At 47.0% G+C, this 25,613-nt stretch overlaps 1 protein-coding gene and 1 long non-coding RNA gene across 5 annotated transcripts in view; one reads left to right on the top strand and one right to left on the bottom strand.

Annotated features, from left to right (window-relative positions):
* The window catches only part of JADE2 (jade family PHD finger 2), a 177,172-nt gene extending 154,241 nt beyond the window's left edge, over positions 1–22,931 (bottom strand). The window contains exons 1-3 of the mRNA XM_075009276.1: positions 22,392–22,931; positions 5,009–5,066; positions 456–541 (exon numbers count right to left, since the gene is read on the bottom strand). Of these exons, the coding sequence (XP_074865377.1) occupies positions 456–541; positions 5,009–5,066 (144 nt within the window). The 5' untranslated portion in view covers positions 22,392–22,931. The remainder of the gene's footprint in view (positions 1–455; positions 542–5,008; positions 5,067–22,391) is intronic.
* LOC142020964 (uncharacterized) overlaps positions 21,485–25,613 on the top strand; it is a 69,123-nt gene continuing 64,994 nt past the window's right edge. For 2 of the 4 annotated variants that reach the window (XR_012647578.1, XR_012647575.1), the window contains exon 1: positions 21,485–21,623. This is a non-coding gene — a long non-coding RNA (uncharacterized LOC142020964). Of the gene's footprint in view, positions 21,628–24,659; positions 24,710–25,613 lie in introns of all 4 variants that reach the window. The other 2 variants (XR_012647577.1, XR_012647576.1) reach the window with 2 other exon arrangements.

The following is a 25,613-nucleotide window of genomic DNA, read 5'->3' as shown; positions in this document are numbered from 1 at the left end:
GCCATATGAATCTCTCCTGGGTAGCTGGCCAAGCTCACAGGGAACACTGGAGATACTTGGAGGCCATTATCAGGACAGCTTCCTGGCTGATCTAATCAAAGCAAACTCTTCTTTTTTGGGTCCTGAGGGAAGTAATATACAGGGCCCTATCCAGCTCCTCCAACCTGCTACCTCCTGACTACCCACCACTTCATGCCTTATGAAAGATTCTCGTTAGTCGTGAGATGGGAGTAACCCCTGGCAAGCCACAACTGTAGTGGGCTAATGTGGAGGTAGAGGAGCAATATGCTTCTGTTGCTGAACGCATGCTGACAGAGGTATGGGGCTTCTCAGTGTGAAATGGATCTAGCACCTCCGCCTACCACCAGCCTTGGATACGCTGGTTTCCGTTACACCCGGCCAAACACCGAAATTACGGAAGAAAGGGCTGCTTAGAAACAAGAGACGCAACCAACCTCTGAGGGCTTCTTCTCCGTCTGTCTTGACCAGTTGGATTTTGTATTTGGAATTTTGGAACATCTTGACACGGATGTTGTATGACCTTAAATGAGACACAAGGCAAGAGTTACCTGCAGAAGAAACTGACCACAGCTTTTATGGTATCCCTCCAAAACCCACCATCACAACGGGGCCCCCTCTTGCTGGACCCTCAGCTGGGAGACCAAGGAATGAATGAGAGCCATGGTGAATGATCTATTTTTTCACCCTCTTCACTGATCCCCTACTAGAGGGTGGAAGCCTGGGAGTGGAACAGCATGGGAAAACCTAACACTAATGTTGTCTGTGCAGCCTCTCCTCTGTAGATACTCAGAGATCTCCAGCTCCAGGGCTGTCAATCTACAGCTGATGAGAATTCAAAGTCCACTTTCTACCACAAAAGATCAAAAACAATAAACACAAAAAACTAGCAGAGCACAAAGCTAGAAATGACCTGTAACTTCCTGTCCATCCAGTCTCAGTCCCATTATTTGGCATTCCTGATGCAAACAGCTGACGCCAAGAATGGCAGATGTGCATGGAGCAGGAGCGAATTTGGACTGACACCAATTCAAAATATAGTTCTTACCTAGCACTTTTCATCTGTAGATCCCAAAATGCATAGGGTAAGCACTATTATCCCCCCAGAGACAAAGAACCAGAGGCACGCAATAGTTCAGACCAGGATTTTGAAACTCGTAGGGCCTAAAGGGAGACACTCAAGTACTTATTTATGCACCTAAATAGGAGGGGCTTGATAGCACTCCTGGCTCAGCACCTCTGTTCTCAGACAACTTTTAGGAGACAAAATAAGAATTTAGAGCTAAAGTTTTCAAATATGGGTGCCTAAAGTCACACCCAAATCTCTACTTAGACTTCAGCTGCCAAGGCTGAAAATATTGGTAAAACTGATGTCCAGATAATCATATAATGAAACACACAAGTCGCTTCAGGGTCAAGCCTAGAGATACTCCACAAGCCCACAGCTGCACCTAATGCAACATTGTACTGATGAGCTAAACACAACATTCCTATCACATTTCAGGCGTAAACTGTCATTACCTTGGGATCACGTTATTATTCAAGGACTCTCTTTTTTGGAGTCTTGTGCAGCACAAGCATAAGAAAAATAATAATAAATCTTATACATTTTAGGTAAATAATAAATAAGTTATTAATAATAATCATGAGAGTGAGAACTCAATCTTGCCTACAGCCATGTCCCTACATCTACCAATATGAATAGATCTTTTATACCTGGGTCTAGGGTATATATCATTTATACTTAGTAACAATTAAATGCTATTAACAGCGTAAGCCAATGGTTGAATGGGCACAGGCAGGGACAACTCTACATTGTATATGAACAAAACCAACTCATGCAAGAAGTTGGCCAATACCCAGCATAACACAAAGCTTTAAAAATAAAAATAGAGAGCAAAGGCTGGTGTCAATCAGCCAATTCAATCCTTCATTATAAATTACTGAAGTCCATGGAGCAATGCTGATTTACACCAGAAGACAAGCTAGCCCTGAGTTAAAAAAAATTACAATTATCTGCATCCTGTGGAGCTAAGAGTTCCATCAAAGCGTGAAAGAACAATGGGACAGCAAGACCCTACTGCACTAAATAATGCAAGGAATATGTGTCCCAAGTCTCCCCAGAATAACAGGTCATTTGTTAAGAATGTAATAAAACAGATGCTGTAACAACAGCAAGTTTTTATTCTTGACACTTGCAAATTCTCACTATCCTGTCTCAGAGAAACCTGCTCTTACATACCTCCCTGTGGCAGCTGCTGTCAATAGGTGCCCCTTCTGCTGTCTCTGCCCAAATCATTCTGAGTTTGAAATCAACTCCTTTGCATGACTGGCTAAATCTCAGGTGTGTTGGTTTTTAGGATGCAAGAAAATAGATGTTAGTTTGTCTTGTGTCTTTTAAATGCTTGTATCTCTTTTGCAGGAGGTGTAAGTTGGACTAGGTTTGACTGACAATTGTTGGCAAGAGGTGATCATTTTCACTGCTGTAATGTAAGGCTAGCTGTCACAATGGTAGGTTCAATATAAATGTAACCGATTCTGAGTTCCATGGGTGTAATAAGGGAACATGTGGCTACAGTACAGAGCATAAGGCCTGAATCTGCAGTTATTAATCACAAGAATGGACCTGACTCAATGTGTAGAAGTTACAGGATCAGGCCCATAGTTTGCACTAAGAAATCAAATCAATAATTCACACTTTACCTGCCTCAAAGCAAATTACAACGTGGCATTAAAACCATGTGAACTAAGGCTAATTCTCCAGATGTCTATCTCTTTCTGGAAAGACATATAAAAGGTCATAGTTTTGTTTACAATTACACAGCAGGAGAGTATTTGTCAACAGCTGAGATATTACCTGCTGCATAAATACCAAAGTCCAACAGAGATAAGTCTGTGCTGCTTAATACCATGATCAAATATGCCTCACCCCCAAGAAACCCATAAAAGTTAGTTAATGCTACTGGGCTTAGTAAGCCTCTGCGTCTCAGGAGATGAGAGGAATTTAGCCTCTGAAGGAAAGGAAAGCCCAGAGTCAGAGATTAGCATCCCTAGCTTTTTCATTTTCTGCGACGTCCACGCTGGTGACAGGAGCAGCCCTAGAGCCTGAAGTGTTCTATGTGAACCCAATCCAACTTCCAAGGACTCTAACAGGAGTTGGACAGACCTGATATCCTAAGAACATGTGCAGCAAGGGCAGGAGCAGCAGAGCAAGTGTCACCTTCCGCCAAGGACCTTCCTTGGGAGCACAAACAAACTCCATGAAATATAGTTTAGACTGTTTTTGGCTGAGACAGGAAAAGGGAATCATGTCCAGGTGTGGACACTTGTCTCCTAGTACACAGACTCATACTACCAAACTCAGTTTCAAGTAAAACACTGTAGAGCCATCCCTACCCTGGGCTGTATCACACCTAAACAAGCAACCTATGGGGGAACAGTTTGTACTCCACTGATAATGCATGAGCCATCCAGAACACTAAACCTAAGCACAGTCTGATGGTACATTCCTTTCTGGGGCTTTAATTAAATGAGTGACATAACCCTCGAATCCTGAGATCTGGAGCACAGCCACTCAGCAGCTCCTGGAATCTCCTGAGTACCTTCAACAAGCCCTGCAATCAAAAGCTGCTACCAGCAACAGGGACCTTGCAAGGGGCCCATGGCACATCATATGACTGGGCTTAAGAATTCTTACCCTACTTTGAGCTAGACTGTGGGAGTAAGGCTCTAAAACTCCCATCCCATTCTTAATAATCTCTCGTCCTTTCAACCCTACTGCCTCCAGGAACCATGTCCAGGGATACACCACTCACCCTGTACTACTATTGTTCTTGCAGTATAAATATTACCACGGTACTGCACAGGATGCCAGCAGAGCCCTGTTCAGGGAGCCCAGATTATTGTGGCTTTTTGCATATGGACTCATTGCACAGTAACCCCACTGTTAACAGAAGGTACTGACTGCAAAAAGAGGGGCCCTATGGCTACCCGGGTGGATAGCCCTTATTGCTTTTAACATTGCAATCTCCCCCACTGATGCTGCCTTCTGGGATTCCCGCCATGATCATGGAGGGCACTTACTCTGGCTACAGCTGTGGGAACTGCAACCATCAAACAGGCCATGACTTTAATGGTAGCACCTGAGACTCTCCTAGTCTTCAGCATTCTAGTGGTCTGATCCCTCAAGGTGCCTAGCTCTCAATAAAGCCCCGGTATATTTATTTGTTTCTGTACTAGTCCTGTGACTGAAACCAACAGAAATCTGTACAGAGCAGCAGCGGGTTACAAGAGAATCTCTAGTTCTCCAATAGCTGGCAAAAGCAGTAAAGCAGGTAGAAGTGAAGGGCCTTCTGCAATTCACAAGGCTGTTTCTGGAGGCCCCAGTTCAGCACAGCGCATAAGCACGCGCTCTAATGTGTTGCTGAATAGGGAATTACATGAAACACACGTTTATAATTTAGTACAATTGCTGAACTGAGGCCTCAATGCCTTTTCCCCAATCTACTCTGCCTCTCATGATGGGGAATCAAGGTGATCCATTTCCACAGAGACCACAAGTAGTGCTCAATGTACAGTTTCTCTGTAGGCAATCGATTTTCCATTGACATGATTTCATCTGATGTTGAATGCACACTTGGTGTGATGAAGGTGAGAACACAGTTTGCAGCATGCTGTCTAATAAGTGCTTTGTTTTAGCTGAAGTTCTGCAATCAGGGCTGCTTGGTAGCTCTCTCACCCAAACCGCTCACTGGAGGAGGACACTTTATCAGATAAGAACGCCCACAGCCAGGCATTTAAATTGGTATCAACTCATTGTACATCAGTAATGTATTTTTGAAAATGGGTCCCAGTGCACAATTTATTGTACTGAGACTATCCAGAAAATGCAGCTTTCCTAACTCTTTGCAAAGTAATTATTCAAATGGTTTCCCTGCTGGAGGTGAATCGCTTAGTTATCTTGTTCAAAGCCTTGAATTAAAGGTCTTACTGTCAGTGGTGTCTGAGTTATCACTGCTGATTGAGTACTTTCGTCGTTTTTCTTCCATCTGTAACAAAAGAAATTGAATGTTACACTTACTGTTCAGGAAACTCATCACCGTACCAAATCACTGTTATCTCTGAATATCCACGCATCAACATTAACCCAGCCACACTAGCAAATACTCACCTTAATGACAGAGAAGATTCGAGGGTAAAGAATATAGAACAGCACTGACTCCCTGCTTTACAAAACTATAAGGGTGGCAAAATTTCTCTCCCAAGTTTCTCTGCTGCTAGCAGGCAAAGGTGTGATTGCATTTCTGTTAACTCTGCTCTGCATGGAAATTTGCCTAATATCCATTCAGGTCTGGAAACAAAATGCACTAGTGAAGAATGCTCACCATTACAACACAGAGAACACCTGGAATGATGCACTTATGGACTGGAACACAAAACCAGTGACTCAAACAGCAGTCACTTGTTGACTATGGCAATGGATAGCCAGTGCACTACAGGACTGAGCTACAGTTTGAAGAAGAGAATAGTTTTAAGAAAATTATCTATGCACTTTTAATAGAGTCTCTGGATGGTCTGGCCTCCACTGACCTCAATGGGAGTTTTGTAATTGACTTTGAAGGGACCAAGGAGTCACCCTGAGGCTCAGGGTCCCACTTGCCCATTCAGACAATAGCCATTTAAATTAAACTTCACGTGTGCCCATCAAATTCTAGATGCATTCCATCCAAACCTGAAATATACTTCTCACAACACAGACCTCCTACTGAACTTCCCAAACACCAGCGTAACCTTCATCATGGCCTCCCTCTCAGCCTCCACCCATCCCAGCACAGCCTGCGAGAACACAAGAGTCTCAAATCACATCACACAGGTGACAAAATCCAGTCTCTACCAAATCAAGGTGGAAGCCTGTTCAGGAGACCTGAACCCTTCCCCAACAATGCTCTTCTCACCCAGGTTTGTTAATTGTGCTACATCAGGACTGCTGAGAAATCACATGACCTGACAGGAGCCAAGCCAATACAGTTTACCCGGGAATCAAATGGAAGGAGGAGGAGATAAGGAGCACAGACGTAATGTGCTGTCTACCTGAAAAACAACACCTAACAAACCACGGTGTAGGGCCCAGAACTGGGTACTCAGATGTGCTGCCACACTCTCCGCTACCTGGAATTTCCCACAGGATCTGAGGAGGTGGCCTCCTGTTCAGCCCAGTTTGACAATCCAATCTCTGGATGTCACCAGTACCCTAGGCACATTCCCTCTTCCGCTTCTGACTTGCTTTGTGACCTATGACGACTTACAGAATTAGCTGAAGCCAATGGGAGCAGTGAGTGCTGAGGGAGAAGGCCCGACAATCAGATCATATGAGTTTAATTTTGGACATACAACAACTGAAGCATCCAAATTAAGAGACCCTTTAAAAACAATTAACTTCTTTGTGCCTCAATTTCCTAATCTACAAAATGTGGGTAATGGTCCTTTCCCACTTGTGGGCTGAGCTTGGAGAGCTACGCAAGAAGGCTGGGTCTACACGTGCCCCTTCCTTTTGAAAGGGGCATGTTAATGAGTGGGTTCGAAAGATGCTAATGAGGCGCTGTGATGAATATGCAGCGCCTCATTAGCATAATGGCGGCTGTGGCGATTCGAAAGTGCGGCTTTTTGAATTGCACGCCGCCTGTGGAGATGGGACCTTCTGAAAGGACCCCCCCCCCAGTTTTCAAAAACCCTTCTTCTGATCACCAGATAGGATGAAGGGCTTTTGAAAATCAGGGGGGGTCCTTTCGGAAGGTCCCGTCTTCACGGGCGGTGCACGATTTGAAAAGGCGCACTTTCGAATTGCTGCGACCGCCATCATGTTAATGAGGTGCTGCATATTCATTGCAGCGCCTCATTAGCATCTTTCGAACCCAATCATTAACATGCCCCTTTCGAAAGGAAGGGGCACGTGTAGACACAGAGGAAAAGTGGTATAAGTTGGCAGACATTACACACACACACACACACACAGACTAAGCTGGCACACATTTTACACACACACATACACACACTCATAGCAGTCCCCCCAGTAATTTGTTTTCCCTAAGAAAGCTAAAGGGGTCTTGCATTGCATTTATTCACCTTTTCCCTTAAGCCTTAGGAAGAAAAAAAGAATACAACTTTTGTATGCATTTTGTGCGTATGGTTTAATGAGAATAGCTATAAGCAACAAACCACACTTGATAGCAGGCCCTGAAATGCCATTTTCCCTTGGAGAATATGAGCATACCCACAAATGCCTAACCATATACAACCTGAGCAATGTCTTTACTTCTCAGTACATGTGCAATGCTTTATCACACCATTATAAGGGATAATATTACAAAGTAACATCAACATTTAACTATCAGTGTTGTGGTAAAACATTGTACTGTCATAACATTATTAAAAATGTTCCTTGAGAGTATGGCAATATCAATATTTGGAGTGATTCAAGAGGAAGCAGATGTTATTAAACTAGCCTGGTACTTACTAACCATTAGATTTTGCTTGGGGAAAAAGATACTGAAGATGTATTTAACAGCAGTTTACTTATCCCTTATTAGAAATTTCAGTTGGACATGTTCAACTGGTTATTATTGGTTCCAATGGATACACAGGATTTTGAAGAACAATAATTGGGCTTCTGATTGACTCTTGAAGCTATTCTTCACACAACAGAAACAGATATAGACTAGCAGAAAGAAACAGAGAGCCATGGAAACCAAAGGATTCTAGGGCTATGTCTACACGTGCCCCAAACTTCGAAATGGCCACGCAAATGGCCATTTCGAAGTTTACTAATGAAGCGCTGAAATGCATATTCAGTGCTTCATTAGCATGTGGGCGGCAGCGGCGCTTCGAAATTGACGCTCCTTGCCGCCGCACGGCATGTCCAGACGGGGCTCCTTTTCGAAAGGACGCCGCCTACTTTGAAGTCATGGGAATAAGGGGACTTCGAAGTAGGCGGTGTCCTTTCGAAAAGGAGCCCCGTCTGGACGCGCCGCACGGCGGCAAGGAGCGTCAATTTCGAAGCGCTGCTGCCGCCCGCATGCTAATGAAGCACTGAATATGCATTTCAGCCCTTCATTAGTAAACTTCGAAATGGCCATTTGCGTGGCCATTTCGAAGTTTGGGGCACGTGTAGACACGGCCTAGCAGTGCCCAGTGGTATCTCCAGTAGGGCACACATCAATCATCGAAGATTCTTCTGGAAGACATGATGGTACCATTGACTGCTAAGGCCTTCTCAAAGGAAAGATGGATGGTTATGAGATCAAGACCAGAGCTGTTCCATCCATAGGATGATTCAGGGCAGCCACCCCAGGCCCCACACTTTGGGGGGCCCTGAGACACTTGCCTTAATTGTCTTACAAGGGGCAGCCCAGGTGATTTTTCTAGGGGCCTGGTGGGGCAGCAGCAGGGGTCAGCCCCCCACCCCCCTTCACTGCAGTGACTTAGCAGCCTGTTCCACTCCACCACACCAAGCCATCCTCTCCTGGACCACTGGTCTGGGCTTCACTGTGGCAGCAGGAAGCAGAGCTCCTCGGCCCCAGGGCATTAAGCTTCCTGCCACAGCAGAGAAGCAGAGCACAGTGGGTGGGAATTGGGCAGTGGGGCAGAGCAAGTTGCTGGGCCACTCCAGCTTCCCACCGCTGTAGTGAGGCAGTGTAAGGCAGGGCTGCTGCCCCATGTTAGGCCCCCAGGTAACCCCCTGGCACATGTCACTTGAGGGGAGAGAGCTTCAGCAAGGAGGCAGAAAGGGACAGGGTAGGGAATGGCATCAGTGAAGGGGTGAATGGGAATGGGGTGGAGCAGAGACACTGGGGGTCTTCAGTGGGGCAGAGGGTTGCCCCAGGGCCAAGACACAGGTCTGAGAGTGAGCTAAGACAAGAAACACTAGGCTTAAATTGCAGCAAGAGATGCTGAGATTGGAAACACTTTAGGACATGATAGTACCATTGACTGCTAAGGCCTTCACCAAGGAAAAAAGGATGGTTATGAGATCAAGGCCAGAGCCAATGTTAGGAAAAGCTTTCTGTCGGGGGGGTTAAACACTGGAATAAAGTGCCCAGGGAGGTTGTGGAATCTCTATCACTAGAGATATTTAAGAGCAGGCTGGATAGACACCTATCAGGGATGGTCTAGATGGTGCTTGGTCCTGCTGTGATGACCTCTTGAGGTCCCTTCCAGTTCTAGTGTTCTGTGATTAATTTCTGCTCTGATGTACTCTGCTGAAACTCCACTAATTTCACCTTGCCTGAATTTGGCCCCTCAGTCCTGTTCCCAGCTATAGTACAGATTCCTGAGTAGCATTAGACAAGACACTCAACTTCTCTATTCGTTTTCCTTACTAGTAAATAAGGCTCAGATTTTCCTGCCCTCAGGAGAGAGGAGGATAAATTTAATTGTTGTCTGTAAAGTACTTTGAGATCCTGTGCTGGAAGCTATTATAGAAGGGCAAACATTATTGTGATAAGGAAATACGGCAGGCATTCCATACTTCTCTTCCATCAAGGTCCATGTGAATTCTAAATAAAGATACCAGGATCTGTACATAATACCATTTTACATTTACACAGCATCTTTCATTCCAAAGCGATTTGCACAGGATGGTAAATGTCTGGCTCTACATAAGTATCAATTGGTTTGCCACTCACTTGAGTAGAGTCATGAGTGTCTCCTCTAAAACAAATTCTGCTCTACATAATTCTGTCATAAATATGGATTATCTCCACTGATTTAAGCAGAATCTGACCATGCTGACATAGAGCACTACAGAAATGCCTCGGATCTGGGGTTAATGAAGACAGCCAACCAATGCCTAATATACTGCACAAGTGAAGGGAGTGTATTGGAGGGGTAGCCGTGTTAGTCTGGGTCTGTAACAGCAACGAAGGGTCCTGTGGCACCTTATAGACTAACAGAAAAGTTTTGAGCATGAGCTTTCGTGAGCACAGACTCACTTCATCAGATGCTGGTCTTGCAAATCTGCAGGGCCAGGTATAAATAAGCCAGAGCAAGGGTGGGGATAACAAGGTTAGCTCAGTCACCAAGGGTGAGGGTTACTACCAGCAGTTGATCTGGAGGTGTGAGCACCAAGGGAGGGGAAGCTGCTTCTGTATTTAGCCAGCCACTCGCAGTCTTTGTTTAAGCCAGAGCTGAGGGCGTCAAATTTGCAGATGAATTGTAGCTCAGAAATTTCTCTTTGGAGTCTGGTCCTGAAATTTCTTTGCTGTAGGACAGCTACTTTTAAGTCTGCTACTGTGTGGCCTGGGAGATTGAAGCACTCTCCTAAGTGAAGGGAGAGGATGTTTTGGCCAAGGGCATTGAACCACTCACAGCTCTGAGGAAAAATGTTGCAGGGCCTTTAATTTCCATGCAGAACAGAAAGAATGCTTTCCACATGTCTTGCCTGAAAGCCCCTACGCAATGAAGTACATGGCAGTCAGCTCACTAGTCTTGGAGGAATAAAATAGCTGAGTCAACTCTACCAGAATTTGAACATGTGATTCCAGAGAGTCAAGTAGTCTTAACCTGCTGATTAGATCACTAAGCCACCCCTCTGGCATGCTATGTAACAATTCAGAGAGCTAAATTCCTCACATTCCTTTAGTTATGTCATCACCGCCGGCAGAGAAAACACAGACCTATAAATCCTGGACTATGCCTTGCCCGGTTTATGAAATAAGAAGTTCTTGCAGCATATTTGGTTTGAAAACATACTCCGTAATTTTTTTAATCCACACACGTCTTTGACACTTAAAAAATAATCGTGATTCATGTTTTAATTTCATTTCACCTTTAATCAACCTTTTCCACAGAGAGGATCTTTTTCAAAGTCACAAACAGGAAAAAAAAGTAATGCTCTTAAAGGCCACAGGCAGGTCAAATTTAGCCCAGAACTTAGGTTTTACAGAAGGAAAGACCATTAGACAGACAGTCTATACATGCCTGTCAAAAAATTCATATAGAAACAGATATGGGTTTCTTTTACCCACAAATAAACATTCCCCAGAAGTGGTTGCAACTCTAACATTGCAGCACTGTCTTGGTACCTGAACTTCTGAACACAAAAGTGGTTGCAGTTGGACTACATAAAAAGTGCAACTGTCAAATGTACAGTACAGTCAGGGTTCAGGCTGGGAACTGTGCATAAATGCTAAATGAATGAACCTGGCATTCCACCATTAGCCCAAAGTCAATTAAAATAATCAGACACATTAGTCCCAGATTTGCAGCAAAACTAAATTGCAATACCCTCAGGAAAACTGAAGATTGTGTCCACATAGAGGGGGATGAAGGAATAAGAAGTCTAAACACCCATTACTCCCCCTGTATCCACTGGGGACGGATGTGGTGGGGGGATTTAACAGAAGCCATGTCTCTGCCCTGGCTAAGAGGTGGAGATTGTGCGAGAGGTATATATGCATCTACTACACCACCACCAAAAATGAGGAGCTCAGAAGAACTGTGCACAACAGAGACAGCTCTGAGCAACATTCCTTCCTGGGAGGCATCTCCTGGGTGGTGCCTTTCCATACCCCTGGCTAAGCCTAAAAGCTCAGTCTAGCCCTAAAACAGGCTTTGGGGGACATTCAGAAATGAAAGACTTTTTGACTAACCCTTCACATGCTCTGGGAAATCCACCAGCATGTCTCAGCTCTCTGGAAATTCCCAGGCAGAGATTCTGCTCTGGCACAACAAATGCATCTAATCTCCAAAATGCACTTTCGCTTTGTGGCAACACAGGTACCCAGGACTTCAGTGAAACATTTGGTATCTGTGATGTGCTAGAATAAAGGATTCTGGGATAGTGAAGGTGAAGCTAGGAGTGCTAGATGACCTCACATGTCTCTGATGAGTAGGTCCAAAGAGCATGGGCACCACAGCACAAAATTCTACCTGAATTCCCCTCTGGTTTCATCTTTACAGTTCATAGTCAAGTACGGAACCATAGTCTAACAATGCCCCAGTACAAAACACAGTTACAGGCACTCTCCGAGTTATAAACATCTGGCTTACAAACATCTGCACATACAAACAAAAGCTCACCTGCAGCCTTAGGCAGGGATGTCCTTGGGCCCTACATAGTACTATTAAACTGGTACCCCTAGACCTAACAGCAGCCTAGGGTAGGGGGACGACAGTTTTTTCGAGATGTGGTTTTATAAGCTTCACCAACACACTAATGAAATCTTTTTAAAGTAAATTTTACACTAAGCTCCTGTCAACTAACACAATAAATTCAGAAACTGAAGCTATATACCCTGCCTGGCAAATTCCTGTTAAATGACTTCATTACTACTTGAATGGTTTTCACAGGTCTGTCAGGCTTTTCCACTTGTAAGCTAACAGGATCCTCTTGGTAGGAAGCACAGCCACAGAACAGGGATAGGAAGAGATGAATAGACATTAAGACCTCGCGGTGCACCAAATTTTTGGATGGTCAGAAGACTTTGGAGAAGCAGGGGATGGTCATGCAGCCAGTGGGTGGAGAGAAACAGCCTTTGAAGGGGAAACCATCACTTCTCTCCAACTGCTGACTTTATGTCTGTATCCTGCACCTCCAGAATTCTCTGGCCCATGTCCTTCTTCTGTCTCCTGAGCCGTGTCTACACGTGCCCCAAACTTCGAAATGGCCACGCAAATGGCCATTTCGAAGTTTACTAATGAAGCGCTGAAATGCATATTCAGCGCTTCATTAGCACGCGGGCGGCTGCGGCACTTCAAAATTGACGCGCCTCGCCGTGGCGCGTCTCGTCCAGATGGGGCTCCTTTTCGAAAGGACCCCGCCTACTTCAAAGTCCCCTTATTCCCATCAGCTCATGGGAATAAGGGGACTTCGAAGTGGGCAGCATCCTTTCGAAAAGGAGTCCTGTCTGGATGAGACGTGCGGCGGTGAGGCGCGTCAATTTTGAAGTGCCGCAGCCGCCCGCATGCTAATGAAGCGCTGAATATGCATTTCAGCGCTTCATTAATAAACTTCGAAATGGCCATTTGCGTGGCCATTTCGAAGTTTGGGGCACATGTAGACGTAGCCACGGTGAGCAGGGACTGGGTGCAGCCCATGGAGGGAGAGAGGTGGTGACCGGGGATGCCCAGAAACCCTTTCAGAATATCCAACTACCTTCTCGTCCTCCTCTAATTAAACCTGACTTTCTTCAAGCACCAGCATTCAAAGTTAATAAAGAAAACCCCTACTATTTTTCATTGCAAATACACAGCTGCTTTATGGGTTCAATCTCTCTCTCTGTCTCTCGGCAGTCACTCAATAACAAGTAGGACATCTTCATGTCACCATCTGACTTGTGAGTCTGCTGATGGCTGATCAGCCCAATCTGGAACTGCAGGTCTTACTACAGAAAAGGCAGGTGTTAGTAGCTGGTGGAGGGACACAAGGCAGTTTTTGATGGTCTTTTCTTCTTCTCCACTTGCTCCTGTCTTCACTACAGCAGGACCTCTCAAATTGTGCCATCCCCTCACAGATTACCATTCTCCACTAGCGACAGTCTTGGGCAAGGTTCTCCCAAGTGTCAACACTGACGCTGCACTTATTCATGTGTGCCGTCAGCATGTCCTTATCTTGCTTCTGCTGGCTCCCAACGCTCCTCTGTCCTTCCTCCAATTTGGAAAACAGAATCTCTTTTGGGAGGTGCTGATCAGACATCCAAACCTTGTGACCAGTCCAACAAAGTTGTTGATGAATGATAATGGATTCAATGCTGGTCATATTCAACTCTTACAGGACACTAATGTTTGTGCGCCTATGCTTCCAAGAGATATTTAGGGTTCTCGAGGCAGTGTTGATGATATTGTTCAAGTGCCTTCAAATGACGCTTGCATGTTGTCCAGGTTTCACTTGCATATAGCAGTGTTGGAACAACCACTGCATGGTATACAAAGGGCTCTGTCTGGGGACAGATGTCCTGGTTCTCAAAGACCCTTTGTCTCAGGTGGGCAAAACTAGAGTTTGCAAGGCACAAAAAGGGAGCTTACAAAAAGTGGAAACTGGGACAGATGTCTAGGGAGGGGTATAAACGTATAGCTTGAGAATGTAGGGCAGTTATCAAGAAGGCGAAAGCGCAACTGGAATTGTGACTTGCAAGGAATGTGAAGGATAACAAGAAAAGTTTCTACAGGCATGTTACCAAGAAGAAGGTGATCAAAGAGGGCGTGGGGCCCCTACTGGATGAAGGTGGTAACCCAGTGACAGATGATGTAAGGAAAGCTGAAGTACTTAATGCTTTCTTTGCCTCTGTTTTCACGGACAAGGACAGCTCCCGGACTAATGCGATAAGTGATGCATTGTGGGATGAAGGTGGACAGCCTTTGGTGGGGAAAGAACGGGTTAGGAGCTATCGAAAAAAGCTAAATGTACATAAATCGATAGTCCCAGACCTAATTCATCCTAGGGTTCTGAGAGAGTTGGCGTATGTTGTTGACGAGCCCTTGGCTGTTACCTTTGAAAAGTTGTGGAGATCGGGACAGATCCCGAATGATTGGAAAAAGGCAAATGTAGTGCCCATCTTTAAAAAAGGGAAGAAAGATGATCCAGGGAACTATAGGATGGTCAGTCTTACATCAGTCCCTGGAAAAATCATGGAGGGGCTCCTCAAGAAGTCATTTTGAGGCACTTGGAGGAGGGGAAAGTGATCAGGAATAGTCAGCATGGATTCATGAAGGGCAAGTCATGCCTGACTAATCTGATTAGTTTCTACAATGAGATAACTGGCTCTGTGGACAGGGGAAAATCAATGGATGTGATTTATCTGGACTTTATCAAAGCTTTTGATATGGTCTCCCATAATATTCTTGTTGGAAAGTTAAAGGAATGTGGATTGGATAAATGGACGGTAAGATGGATAGAAAGCTGGCTACAAGGTCGGGCCCAGAGGGCAGTGATCAACGGCTTGATGTTGGGATGGCGGTTGGTTTCTAGTGGAGTGCCCCAAGGTTCGGTTCTGGGTCCTGCTCTGTTCTGTTCAACATATTTATCAACAACCTGGATGAAGGGTTGGATTGCACCCTCAGCAAGTTTGCAGATGACACTAAGCTAGGGGGAGAGGTAGATACGCTGGAGGGTAGGGATAGGGTCCAGACTGACTTAGACAAAGTGGAAGACTGGGCTGCAAGAAATCTGATGAGGTTCAATAAGGGTAAGTGCAGAGTCCTGCACTTGGGTCAGAAGAATCCCAAGCATTGTTACAGGCTGGGGTCCAACTGGCTTGGTAGTAGTTTTGCAGAAAAGGATCTGGGAGTTGTAGTGGACGAGAAACTGAACATGAGTCAACAGTGTGCCGTTGTAGCCAAGAAAGCTAATGGTACATTCGGTTGCATCAAGAGGAGCGCTGCCAGTAGATCCAGAGAAGTGATTATTCCTCTTTATTTGGCTTTGGTGAGGCCACATCTGGAGTCCTGTGTCCAGTTCTGGGCCCCCAATTATAGGAAGGACGTGGATACAGTGGAGAGGGGCCAGCGGAGGGTGACCAAAATAATTAGGGGGCTGGAGCATATGACTTATGAAGAAAGGTTGAGGGAATTGGGACTGTTTTGTCTGCACAAAAGAAGACTGAGGGGGGACTTGATAACAGCTTTCAACTTACTGAAAGGAGGCTGCAAGGAGGCTGGAGAGAGGCTGTTCACAGGGGTCACGGATAGCAGAACACAGAACCATGGTCTCAAGTTGCGGTTGGAAAGGTCCAGATTGAACACTAGGAAAAACTTTTTCACTAGGAGGGTGATGAAGCACTGGAATGGTCTACCCAGGGAAGTAGTGGAGTCTCCATCCCTGGAGGTGTTTAAGTCCCACCTCGACAAAACCCTGGCGGGGCTGATCTCATGGGTTTGGTCCTGCTTAGAGCAGGGGGCTGGACTCGATGGCTTTTTTAGGTCTCTTCCAGCTCTTTTGTTCTACAATTCTAGGGCTCAGACAATGCTGGATTTCCGCATCAATGTTGACTTTAGCAGAAAGATGACTTCCAAGGAATGGGAAGTGCTCCACGTTTTCCAGCAGTTCTCCATTGACTTCAACCTACCAACCATATATAACATTGTTTCTATGGGAAAATGTGTTCCCAGTTCCAAACAACCAACTTACAAACTTTTGGAACACAACCTATTTGTAAGCTGGGGGTTTCTTGTACTTTCTCCAAATATGCATTCCAAGCAGGCGATTCCTGAGACCACTTTTACAGCAGGTCACTAAAGAGCATGAACAAAATAACATGCTAATATAATTTAGACTGCAAAGGTGTCTCCCATGGAGGCATTCTTTAACATTAAAGATAGGCTTATACCAGAACCTCTATTCACAAATTCCTAAACTGATTTGGCACATGACTGGAGACACTATATTAAACTCTAATTAATATAAATAGGTTCTCTGGAAAGAAAATTACAATAAAAATTATTTGGTGATCAAATATTCATGGTTTGTTTTGGAGGGTTGGGGTATATGTGTATCCTGAGACCTTCCCTTATGCTCTTAACTTCCCCTCTCCAATGATGTCTTGTTTACTGGTGATTGTGAAAATTACACTGAATCCTGTGTTTTCTTCCTAAACTGCAGTGGGAGCTGTGAGAAACCACTTCCCTGTTTGGTACTAAGATGAGGAAACAGAAATACAAATGGAAAGCAGTGTCCCCAGTGACAACTTCAGAAACTTTTTTCTAAATCTGTAACGCTTCCTACAACAACTCCTGCTTACTGCCATTTCATATTTGTGAATTAAAAGAATGGGACAGCTCATTGTGTTTTCCCTTTGCCTTGTCTTGAGGTTTATATGATAGACAATTAGACAGGTACAACACACAGAGAAAGAAATGCAGAGATTTTAGATGTTATACAGTCACAGGGTGATTCATCTACTTTGGGCTGTGACATAAATTTTACCTTTACACTTTTGGAGCCTAATCCTGCAGATCTCTGTCATTATTCAAACAAAACTCTTATGCACTCCAGTGGGGCTTTTACATGTGGTATATTAGATGGCTCTTGGATAACAACAGAACAAACTATTCAGGTAAGTTAAGGGGCAGAGTTGCTGTGCAAAAAAGGCCACGGGTCAAATTCATCCCTCCTGCGGTTAGGGGTGCAGCTCCCAAGGTTTCAGTGGATGTCGCACTGCTTCCCAATTACTGAATTAGCTTCACCACATTAACAAACCTCTATGGAGCATTACTAAAGCCTGGTAAGCAAATGCACACACTGGTCCTAATTCCTCCTTCCCCAGTTCCCTGATTCTGCTGGTAAATAATCCAGGAATGTGGCCTCACCGCAGGTCAGAGGGAGTTAATCCAATTTGGGAGCTCACCTGACCCAGCTTCACCCCCCACTCACTGTGGCTGGGTCCACACGTGCCCCTTCCTTTCGAAAAGGGCATGTTAATGAGCAGGTTCGAAATATGCTAATGAGGCATTGCAATGAATATGCAGCGCCTCATTAGCATAATGGCGGCCACAGCAATTCGAACGTGCAGCTTTTCGAATCGCGCGCCGCCCGTGGAGACGAGACCTTCCGAAAGGACCCCCCCAGCTTTCGAAAGCCCTTCTCCCGATCACCAGATAGGAAGAAGGGCTTTCGAAAATTAGGGAGGGTCCTTTCGGAAGGTCCCGTCTCCACGGGCGGCGCGCGATTCGAAAAGGCGCACTTTTGAATCGTTGCGGCCGCCATCATGCTAATGAGGTGCTGCATATCCATTGCAGCGCCTCATCAGCATCTTTCGAACCCACTCATTAACATGCCCCTTTCGAAAGGAAGGGGCACGTGTGGACCCAGCCTGGATGTAAAGGCGTGAGGAAGAAAGAATAAAAGACAGGTCCTTCAACTCAGTTGGGGCCAGGCCATGGAAGGCACCAGCGTAAGTGCCAGCAGAACCCTTGACCAGTTATGGGAGAGGATAACCCCTTCAGCTGCTCTGAGAGAAGGTCAACCACGGCCCTAGGAGCTGGGGAAACCTAGAGAGGAAGTGGATGGTGAGCTGCTCAATGTGGAGATGAGGTCACAGAGCAGCCCCACCAGCTGTCTGTAGGAAGCAGCCCAAGGAAAGGGGTTTACTCCGCTTTGCCGCTGGGAGACAAGGAAGTGAGTCCATGTTTCCCTGGTAACCCTGTAGCAGGAACACCTGTTGCTTCTAGAGCCCTGAGGTGGATTCAGTAGAGCATGGCAGACCAGGTCTCCCTTATCACCAGCCCTACACTCAGGTCTGGAGAAGTCCTCAGCTGTTTATCTTTTTAGCCCTGAGCCACAGTCTGATTAAGGTCTTAGCTTCTGGCAGGAGTGAACTGGCTATGCACCGTGATGTCTGATCAACACACTCAGCCTAAGCACTAATTCCCTGGTTGTCACCTATGGGGGCAGCCTGACCCTTGTGACCCAAGGAATGTCTCACGTCTAGAGAAATGAGAAAGCTTTGGTATCCAGGTTGATCTTGGTCAATCTTCTGCATTTCTGGTCCTGGTGGTAAAGTCTGGCAGGGCAGGCAGATCCTCATAAACTAAGGTGTGCGGGAAAGGGAGCAGGGCAAGCAAGCAGAGATTTCAGACTGCTGGAGATTATTCCTGGGAGACAGGAAAAAAAAGCCTGCTGCATACAGCTTTGGGTAGGGGACAGAGAGGCAGAGGGGATCTTCCTTTACCATGTAGAGGACTGAGAAAGAAGGAGACAGAGAAAGGGAGAGATCAGGGTCCTGGCCAGCTTGGTGCTCAAGAACATGAGGGAGACAGCGAGAGTCTGGGGGATGTGACCAGGCTGGCCAGGGAAAGGGAGATGACACCAAGGGGTGCCAGGGATCAGTTCAATTGACTATCCCTGCTAATATTCCAGCAGATCACTGCATGTGTTAAAAAGAGGTTTATTGCATACTTCGTAAATTAGGATCTGTCCCCCATATGCTGACTTCTGGTCTACCCTCACTGCAGCTTAAACACTTTGCAATGTTAATTAGGGAAAAAATATTGCCCTCTGGTCCCCTCCTGCACAGTCCTTCCCAGACCTTCCCACGTCTTCAAACCACCCACAATCCCTGCTCTGGCAGAGAGCCTGAAGTTGGCCAGAGCAGTTGCAGAAATGTGTGTAGCGTGCACGAGACAGGATGGGTCCCAGCTTGCTGGCTCTCCTGAGCAGACTTCCAATGAGAAGCCTCAACTGGAGTTTATTGCTGCTCTTTTCCAGGGATGAACGCACCCTCTGCAGCAGCATCCCCACAGGCCTGGGTGGTGTCAGATGGTTCCCCACAGCATCCGGAGTGGTGAACCTGACCCATTAACTTATGTGTGGGTTGCAGTCAGTTCCAATGTGTTAATGCAAAGGGCATCTAAAGTGTCTCAGTATGAGACAAATATCTTTGTTCTTCTCTGCACTAAGCACATTTCCTGCAGCAAATTTTAATCTCATTTAAATTTAAAAGAAAACAACTCCCGCTTACTTCCTCTGCTTTGCATTTTTTCCACATCTACAAGGGGAAATTTTTTCTTTGTTGCTCGCATTTATGACTTTACTTTCCTTTTCTGACTTTTATTTTCATCCTCTCATTAACCAGCTCTCTCCACGTGTCTAAACTCATCAGAGTGATCAAGAAAGTTACCCTGTGCCCAAGAGGATGTCACACACTGAAAGTTCGTTATGCACAGAGAGACAAGAGTAATGATGGACACCGCATGCTGTGCGCAGAATGAGTGGCTCCATTCTGCATGTTGTTGAGCATCCTTGACTCCAGCTGAAGTCCAGAGGAGTTAATGGCACCCAAACATGTACAAAATCCCACCTGATGAAGTCTTTATTGAACTGGCTGTTTGAGGAACAGCCAGGCAACTTTCAGAGCTTGGTGCAAATGATTTATTAGCAGAATCACCCTTGTACTATATTAATTGCTCCTACCTTTAACTCAGTTACATCCCCCAGTATCTGGACATAACCTTGATTTTCAAAAACCCCACCTGTACTTTCCTACCAATAAATCCCCTAACCTTTTCCAAACAATTTTTACTTGTAGCTCACAATTACCTTAACAGCTAATAAATGGTTGAAAGTCAAATAGTTCCTAAGACCAAGATGTTTTACCCAAGAAAGGCTGAGTTCCACCTTAAATGGAGCCAAATCCTCATTTCCAAATACCTTACTGGTAAGGGGGAAACCAAATTTAAAACAGTAATTGCAGTATTTTTAATGATAGCTGGTATTGGGGCGGTGAGGGGGAAACAAATTGGTTTGGCATTTGGAAAGAGCATCCTGCCAGGTAGTCTGAGATTTACACTTGCTGTTCAAAAATCACAATGAGACTTCGGGACACAAGGGTCTTTCCACAGTTGCAGCCGAGCCTGAAAATTCAGTAGCGTTGGCACCCTTCAGAAGCAGTTCCCAACTTCCCACACTTTCTTACTCAGATAGCACCTTTCAAGGAGGGGAATTGGCAGATGGATTTGCTGTTATTTGGAAGGCAGTTAGCTCCAAATTAAATGTAAGCCCACTTCCTAAAATTAAAATTCCATTAGATGCTCCACCAAAGAGACATACCAGTCGGTAAAAAAAACCGGTCACAACTGTGTGAACTAGGAGGCAAATGTCATTAAATGATTCCCCAGAGACACTGGTGGGACCTCCAGGAATTTGTCCAGTTATTCAAGAGGGGAAAAAAAACATCTAGAGCTCACACATCTTTCTGTAAACTATGAGCACATGGTGTACAAGGAAGCAGGGTACTTGCTTTGCAAAATAAACATTACAGAATATGCTATCTCTGATGCGTTTTGCTTCCCCCTAGAGGAAGTCGGCAAAATCTAGCATGAAACGGCTGGGGGAGTAGAAAAATCAGTGAAACAGAAAGAGGAAGATAGGAGATCAGTAAAAGAATGAAGCAGGTAAACACCAGGGAGCCAGTGAGATACTGGCGGGGACAGAAAGCGCAAGCATCAGCAGGCCAGTGGGAGACTGTGGCTCTCAGTGGCAGTGAAAGAGGCCGAGGCATGGAGTGCATCCCTGAGAGGGGCCGTAAGAGGTTGGGGGTGGGAAACAGGGCCAGCCGGTGAGAGCATGGATGTGCAGAAGGACTTGGAGCGTGGGAGAGTGGAGAGAAGGGCTGCTGAGACCCAGAGAAGGGTGGAGGCGGAGAGGCTGTGCTAACGGATGTACCCAAGTCCCCAAGTGAGAAGGCCGGGGTAGAGAATGTCTACGGTCGTCCCCCCGCCCCGGGAGGGGCGGGAGTCTTTGTTGCTCCATGTCAGGACTTCTTGTCCCCATCTCCGCTTGAAGCCCTTCCCTCGGCCGCTGCGGAAGCACAGCCGTGACCCGCGCAGAGAACAAGCCGCCGGGGGCTGCCGGCCAGGGAGTGCGCTCGAGAGAAAGGCACCTGCCACGGGAGGGGCCGTGCGAGAGCCGGGGGCAGGCGAGAGAAGGGGCCGCGAGCCAGGGGGCGGCGGGGCAGAGGCCGAGCCCAGGAACGCGCGGCGGGCAGCCGAGGTCCGGGCGCGGCAGAGGGACGCAGCGGCAGGCTGGAGCGAGGGAGCGGAGCCTGGCTGCAGGGGGCGGGGAGGGAGCCGAGGATGAGACGCCCCCGGAGGAGTCGCCGGGAGCCGTGAGAGTTTGAGTAGGTAAACAACAGCCATGCCCCCTACAGTCTTGTGTCCGCCGCGCAGCCGGGCTCCCGCGGCCGCCTGTACATTTCCATTCCCCCCGGGTCCCCAGCGACGCACGCGGGCCCGCCCCCACCCGCCACTACGGCAGGGCTGCAACCCCGGGGCGCGCAGGGAACCCAGGCCGCCCCCCCCCCCACGCTCCCCGAGGGGCCACAGCTGCCCCCCCCCGTGCATTGTTTGGGTCGGCAGGGACCTAGCAGCCCCAGCACGTGAGCGGAGCTGTGAGGATCATGTGCACCAGCTGCCAGGCTCCCAAACGTGCTGCGTATCCACAAAATGAAACTCATGTCTCTCCCGGGCTGAGCTGCCCTGGCTGGGGCACCATTCGCCGCCCTCCCTGCCTCCCCGGGGCCCGGCCCAAACCAGCCGGATCTCGCTGGACCCCGATGTGCCGTGCTCTGCCCGCTGCAAAAAGAAACCGACCCCGAGGTGGTGTGGGGTGAGCTCTGCCGCAGTCATTAATTCGGAAAATAATCGCAAACCCCCCTTTGCGCCGACCCTTTAAAAGTTCTTGTTTACATTCCTGCTGCTCCCCCCTTCACTCTCTGAAACATGAGTGACCAACATGCGCAATCTCTCGGTAAAATGCTGCACATTTTTCCCCCGCACCTTCCTAGCTCAGCGACATGGGGGCGTGGGGGGAGAAGCTCGAGAGATGCAAAATAAAGCTCAGCTGCAAAGGAAAGCCATCTACAATGCAATCATCCTTCACCCTTTACCTTTGCGGGAGAGTGTCCAGAGAGTTGAGTCTGTCCCTCAGGTTACAAAAGAGGAGTGTGGAGGGGGGCGGGGGATGCTCCAGCGATTGAGACGATCAGGAAACCCCCTTTGCACGATCAATCTGGTATCATTGCTGGGGAGGACGGGGGGGGGGGAAATAACCCCCCCCGCGGGATCCGAAGATGACACCCGCCTCTTAGGAGTGGATACAAAGTAACTCCATGGATGCAAACCCAAAAGACTCGCTTCCAGCCGAGATGGCCGCTCGGTGTGCACGATCCCGCGAGCCCTATGTGCGTGTTTCTGTTTCTTTTTAAACCAGACTTCCTTAGGATCTCTTTGCAACCACCACCGATTCTGCCGCTGGCCTTTTTACTTGGGGCGGGGGGCGGCGAGGAGGGCCGGAGAAGTGACTTTTTTAAATTATGAGGCTCAAGAACGATTATTCCAGCCCCCCGCCCCCCGCAATTCTGTCTTCAATTTCTCTTTTTCTTGTTTCTCGCTTCTTCCTGAGCAGCATCAGGTCCAGGTGCAGCAGACGCGGGTCCCATCTCTGGTTGTGTTTGTGCACGGGTTGCCTCCCCCTCCCCCGGCCAGCCCCCTCCCCACCGTTCACCTCCCCCCGCTGCGTTGGGTCCCCATCTCTCTGGCTCTGGGTAGAGGCTGGTTGAGTTGCTCACACACACTGTACAAGTCTGCTCAGGTCGCTTTCGCAATGCTCCCCAGCCTCACACTCGCACACACCACGCGCGCCAGCCGCCGTGCACACTTACGGCGTGGAGTGCACACTCACAGCGTGGAAGACGCACACTTTCTTTGCTCTCCCCCTCCCCGTTTCGCTCCCCCTTTCTTCCCCGCGCTCTGTGCACAGGCGTACACTGGGCTGCTGCTGCTGCAACCTTAAAAAAATAAGCTTATACTTAAAAAAAATCTTTTGGCGCCATATTAATGACGTACTTAAAATTTGCCATTTCTGCTGCGTCAAAAAGCCGTTTCTTCAACATAACAAGGCTCTGGGCAAGGCAGAAAAAGGGACCCCAATACATCCTGCGGGAGACCCTCGGGAGGGGCAAGAGGGGGCGTGCAGTGCCCAGAAGTGCTTGAAACTGCAAGCTGCGAGTGGAAGGGGGGAGGGCGGTACGATCAGCATAAAAATGCGACCCAGGGCTTATGCCTCGAGGCGAACAAACTTCGCTGGGCAGGTGGGTGGGGCATGGGGGTATCTGAACCCTCCCCGCCTTAGTAAACGGGTTCCCCCGCCCCCCGTTATTTGGATCATTTCTGCGGGAGGCTGCGGGGGAAGGGTAGCAACCCCAGCGGGCAGGGGAGATTTGGAAATCCTCCTCCTGTTGGGGATGGTTTGTGAGGGCTGTTTGTCTCCCGCCCTTCGCCCCCACCCGCCAAACCATAAAGGGTTAAAAAACGCAACAAACTTTGCACCGCTTTCCCAGGAAGGGGCAGCTGCCCGTTCCCGTTCTCAGCGCGACCTTGTCCTGCACCAACAATGCACTTCACTCGGGGACTGAGCTCTCGAAGGGTTTGTAGCAGCAGCTGCTGCTCTGCCTATTTTCTGTGGTGGTGGTGGTGGTGGCAGCAGCAGCAGGACCTAGCGCCAATATCTCGCCGGCCACACCCACCGCTGGCTGCTTAAACTAGACACCTACTCGGTGGGAAGAACAGTTATTTCTATGCAGTGAGGGATCTTGGGTGGAGGGCAGGAAGTAGGAGGGAGGAGGTGCCCAACCTTCCTAAACAGCCTGGTTGTTTCAGCCAGTTTATGCTTTTTTCCCCCTTTAATGGAGACCTTTCAAATAGACACTGCAGTTTGCTTAGGTTTGCTCAAAGAGCTACTCCCTCATTATTTCCTCTTGTTTGGGGTTGCTCACAGATCCTGTCAAATAACTTAGATATGCTGTACAGTTCCAAAACGGCTGGATGAAAATTAAAAGGAGCAGTTTTTTGAAAAATGCCCAATGAAAGTCTGGAAGGGGTGCGTTGGAACTAAAAAGTTGCACTGACTGAATTAAATTGAAGAGGTTGTAAAATGTACTTTCCCCTTCAAATATACTGCAGTATTTTACAGAAACAGTCAAATACCACTGCAATAGCTCTGTCTTAAGCTGCGGAGTTTTACATCTTTGCTGCAGAGTACTGTAGTATATTTCACCATATAGTCTACTTTCACCCTTCAAACATACTCAGGCAGAGTTCTGCTGAATTGATTAGACCTAAAACTGTCCACAGATCAACCCTCTCTATCCTTGCAGCCTCAGCACCTGACCAGTGCAGAACAAGAGGATTTGCTGGACCACAGGAGGTGAATATTGTCTAGCAGCTTTACCAACATTTCCACCATTCACTGGGTTCTAAGAAGACATTTAGGGGTAAATAAGAGCTAAATAACAGCACAGAACACTGAGAGCCGGGACTAGTGGCTGTAAACAAACTATGGGACCACAGGAACTTTGGCCACACCCATGATAACTGGTTGTCCAGCTAACTAAAATCATGATGAATTAGGGGTGTTGCCAGATAAGAGAGTGGTGGAGTAGAGAGGTTCAATCTGTATTAGTAATTAATTGTTAGCTTCCTTAAGAATTCTATGTATATAGTTACACACTGAGCTAGTTGCACCTTCCATTAAAAACATTCCCGTTATAAGGCCCTGGGTTCAGTTATTTATAATTTTGTCAAACTTTAACAATTTGTAATATAATGTTCCATGTTGAGTGTCTGCTTTATTTTTATTTTGTAGCTCAGCCAATACAGTTCAGCAATATCCAAGAACAATGTTAGGGAAAACAGTAAGATACTGTTTTGCCCAAATTAAAAATACCTTAAAACCTTTTCTTTGAAATGCCCCCATTCTTTGGAGCGGGGACTAGAAATTAAGGAGAGGGGGGCAAACGCAGGACAACTTTTATGTCTAGGATGTGCTTTTTGCCATCCCTGTGATAATCCATCCACAGTTTAAAACATGTAAAATTGCACTTTGCAAATTCTCAGTAGCAACTTCTTGGAGATTAGCTTCTAAAATCTCCTAACAGTCTGTCCTCACTGAGCATTGCCTCCTGCTCTCACAGCTCCTACTGCAAATTGCTAAACTAATCATGTGGCCTAGCGACAGAGAGACTGGCATATTCCAGATCAGGGCAATGGTGGCTCAAAGTATCTTTCCTTGTAATAACTATTCCCAGCTGGGGGTTCACCCAGGTACCAGA

Source organism: Carettochelys insculpta, chromosome 15, assembly GCF_033958435.1.
Source record: "Carettochelys insculpta isolate YL-2023 chromosome 15, ASM3395843v1, whole genome shotgun sequence".
NCBI classification, from domain to species: Eukaryota; Metazoa; Chordata; order Testudines; family Carettochelyidae; genus Carettochelys; species Carettochelys insculpta.
This window is presented reverse-complemented; position numbering and strand designations above follow the sequence as displayed.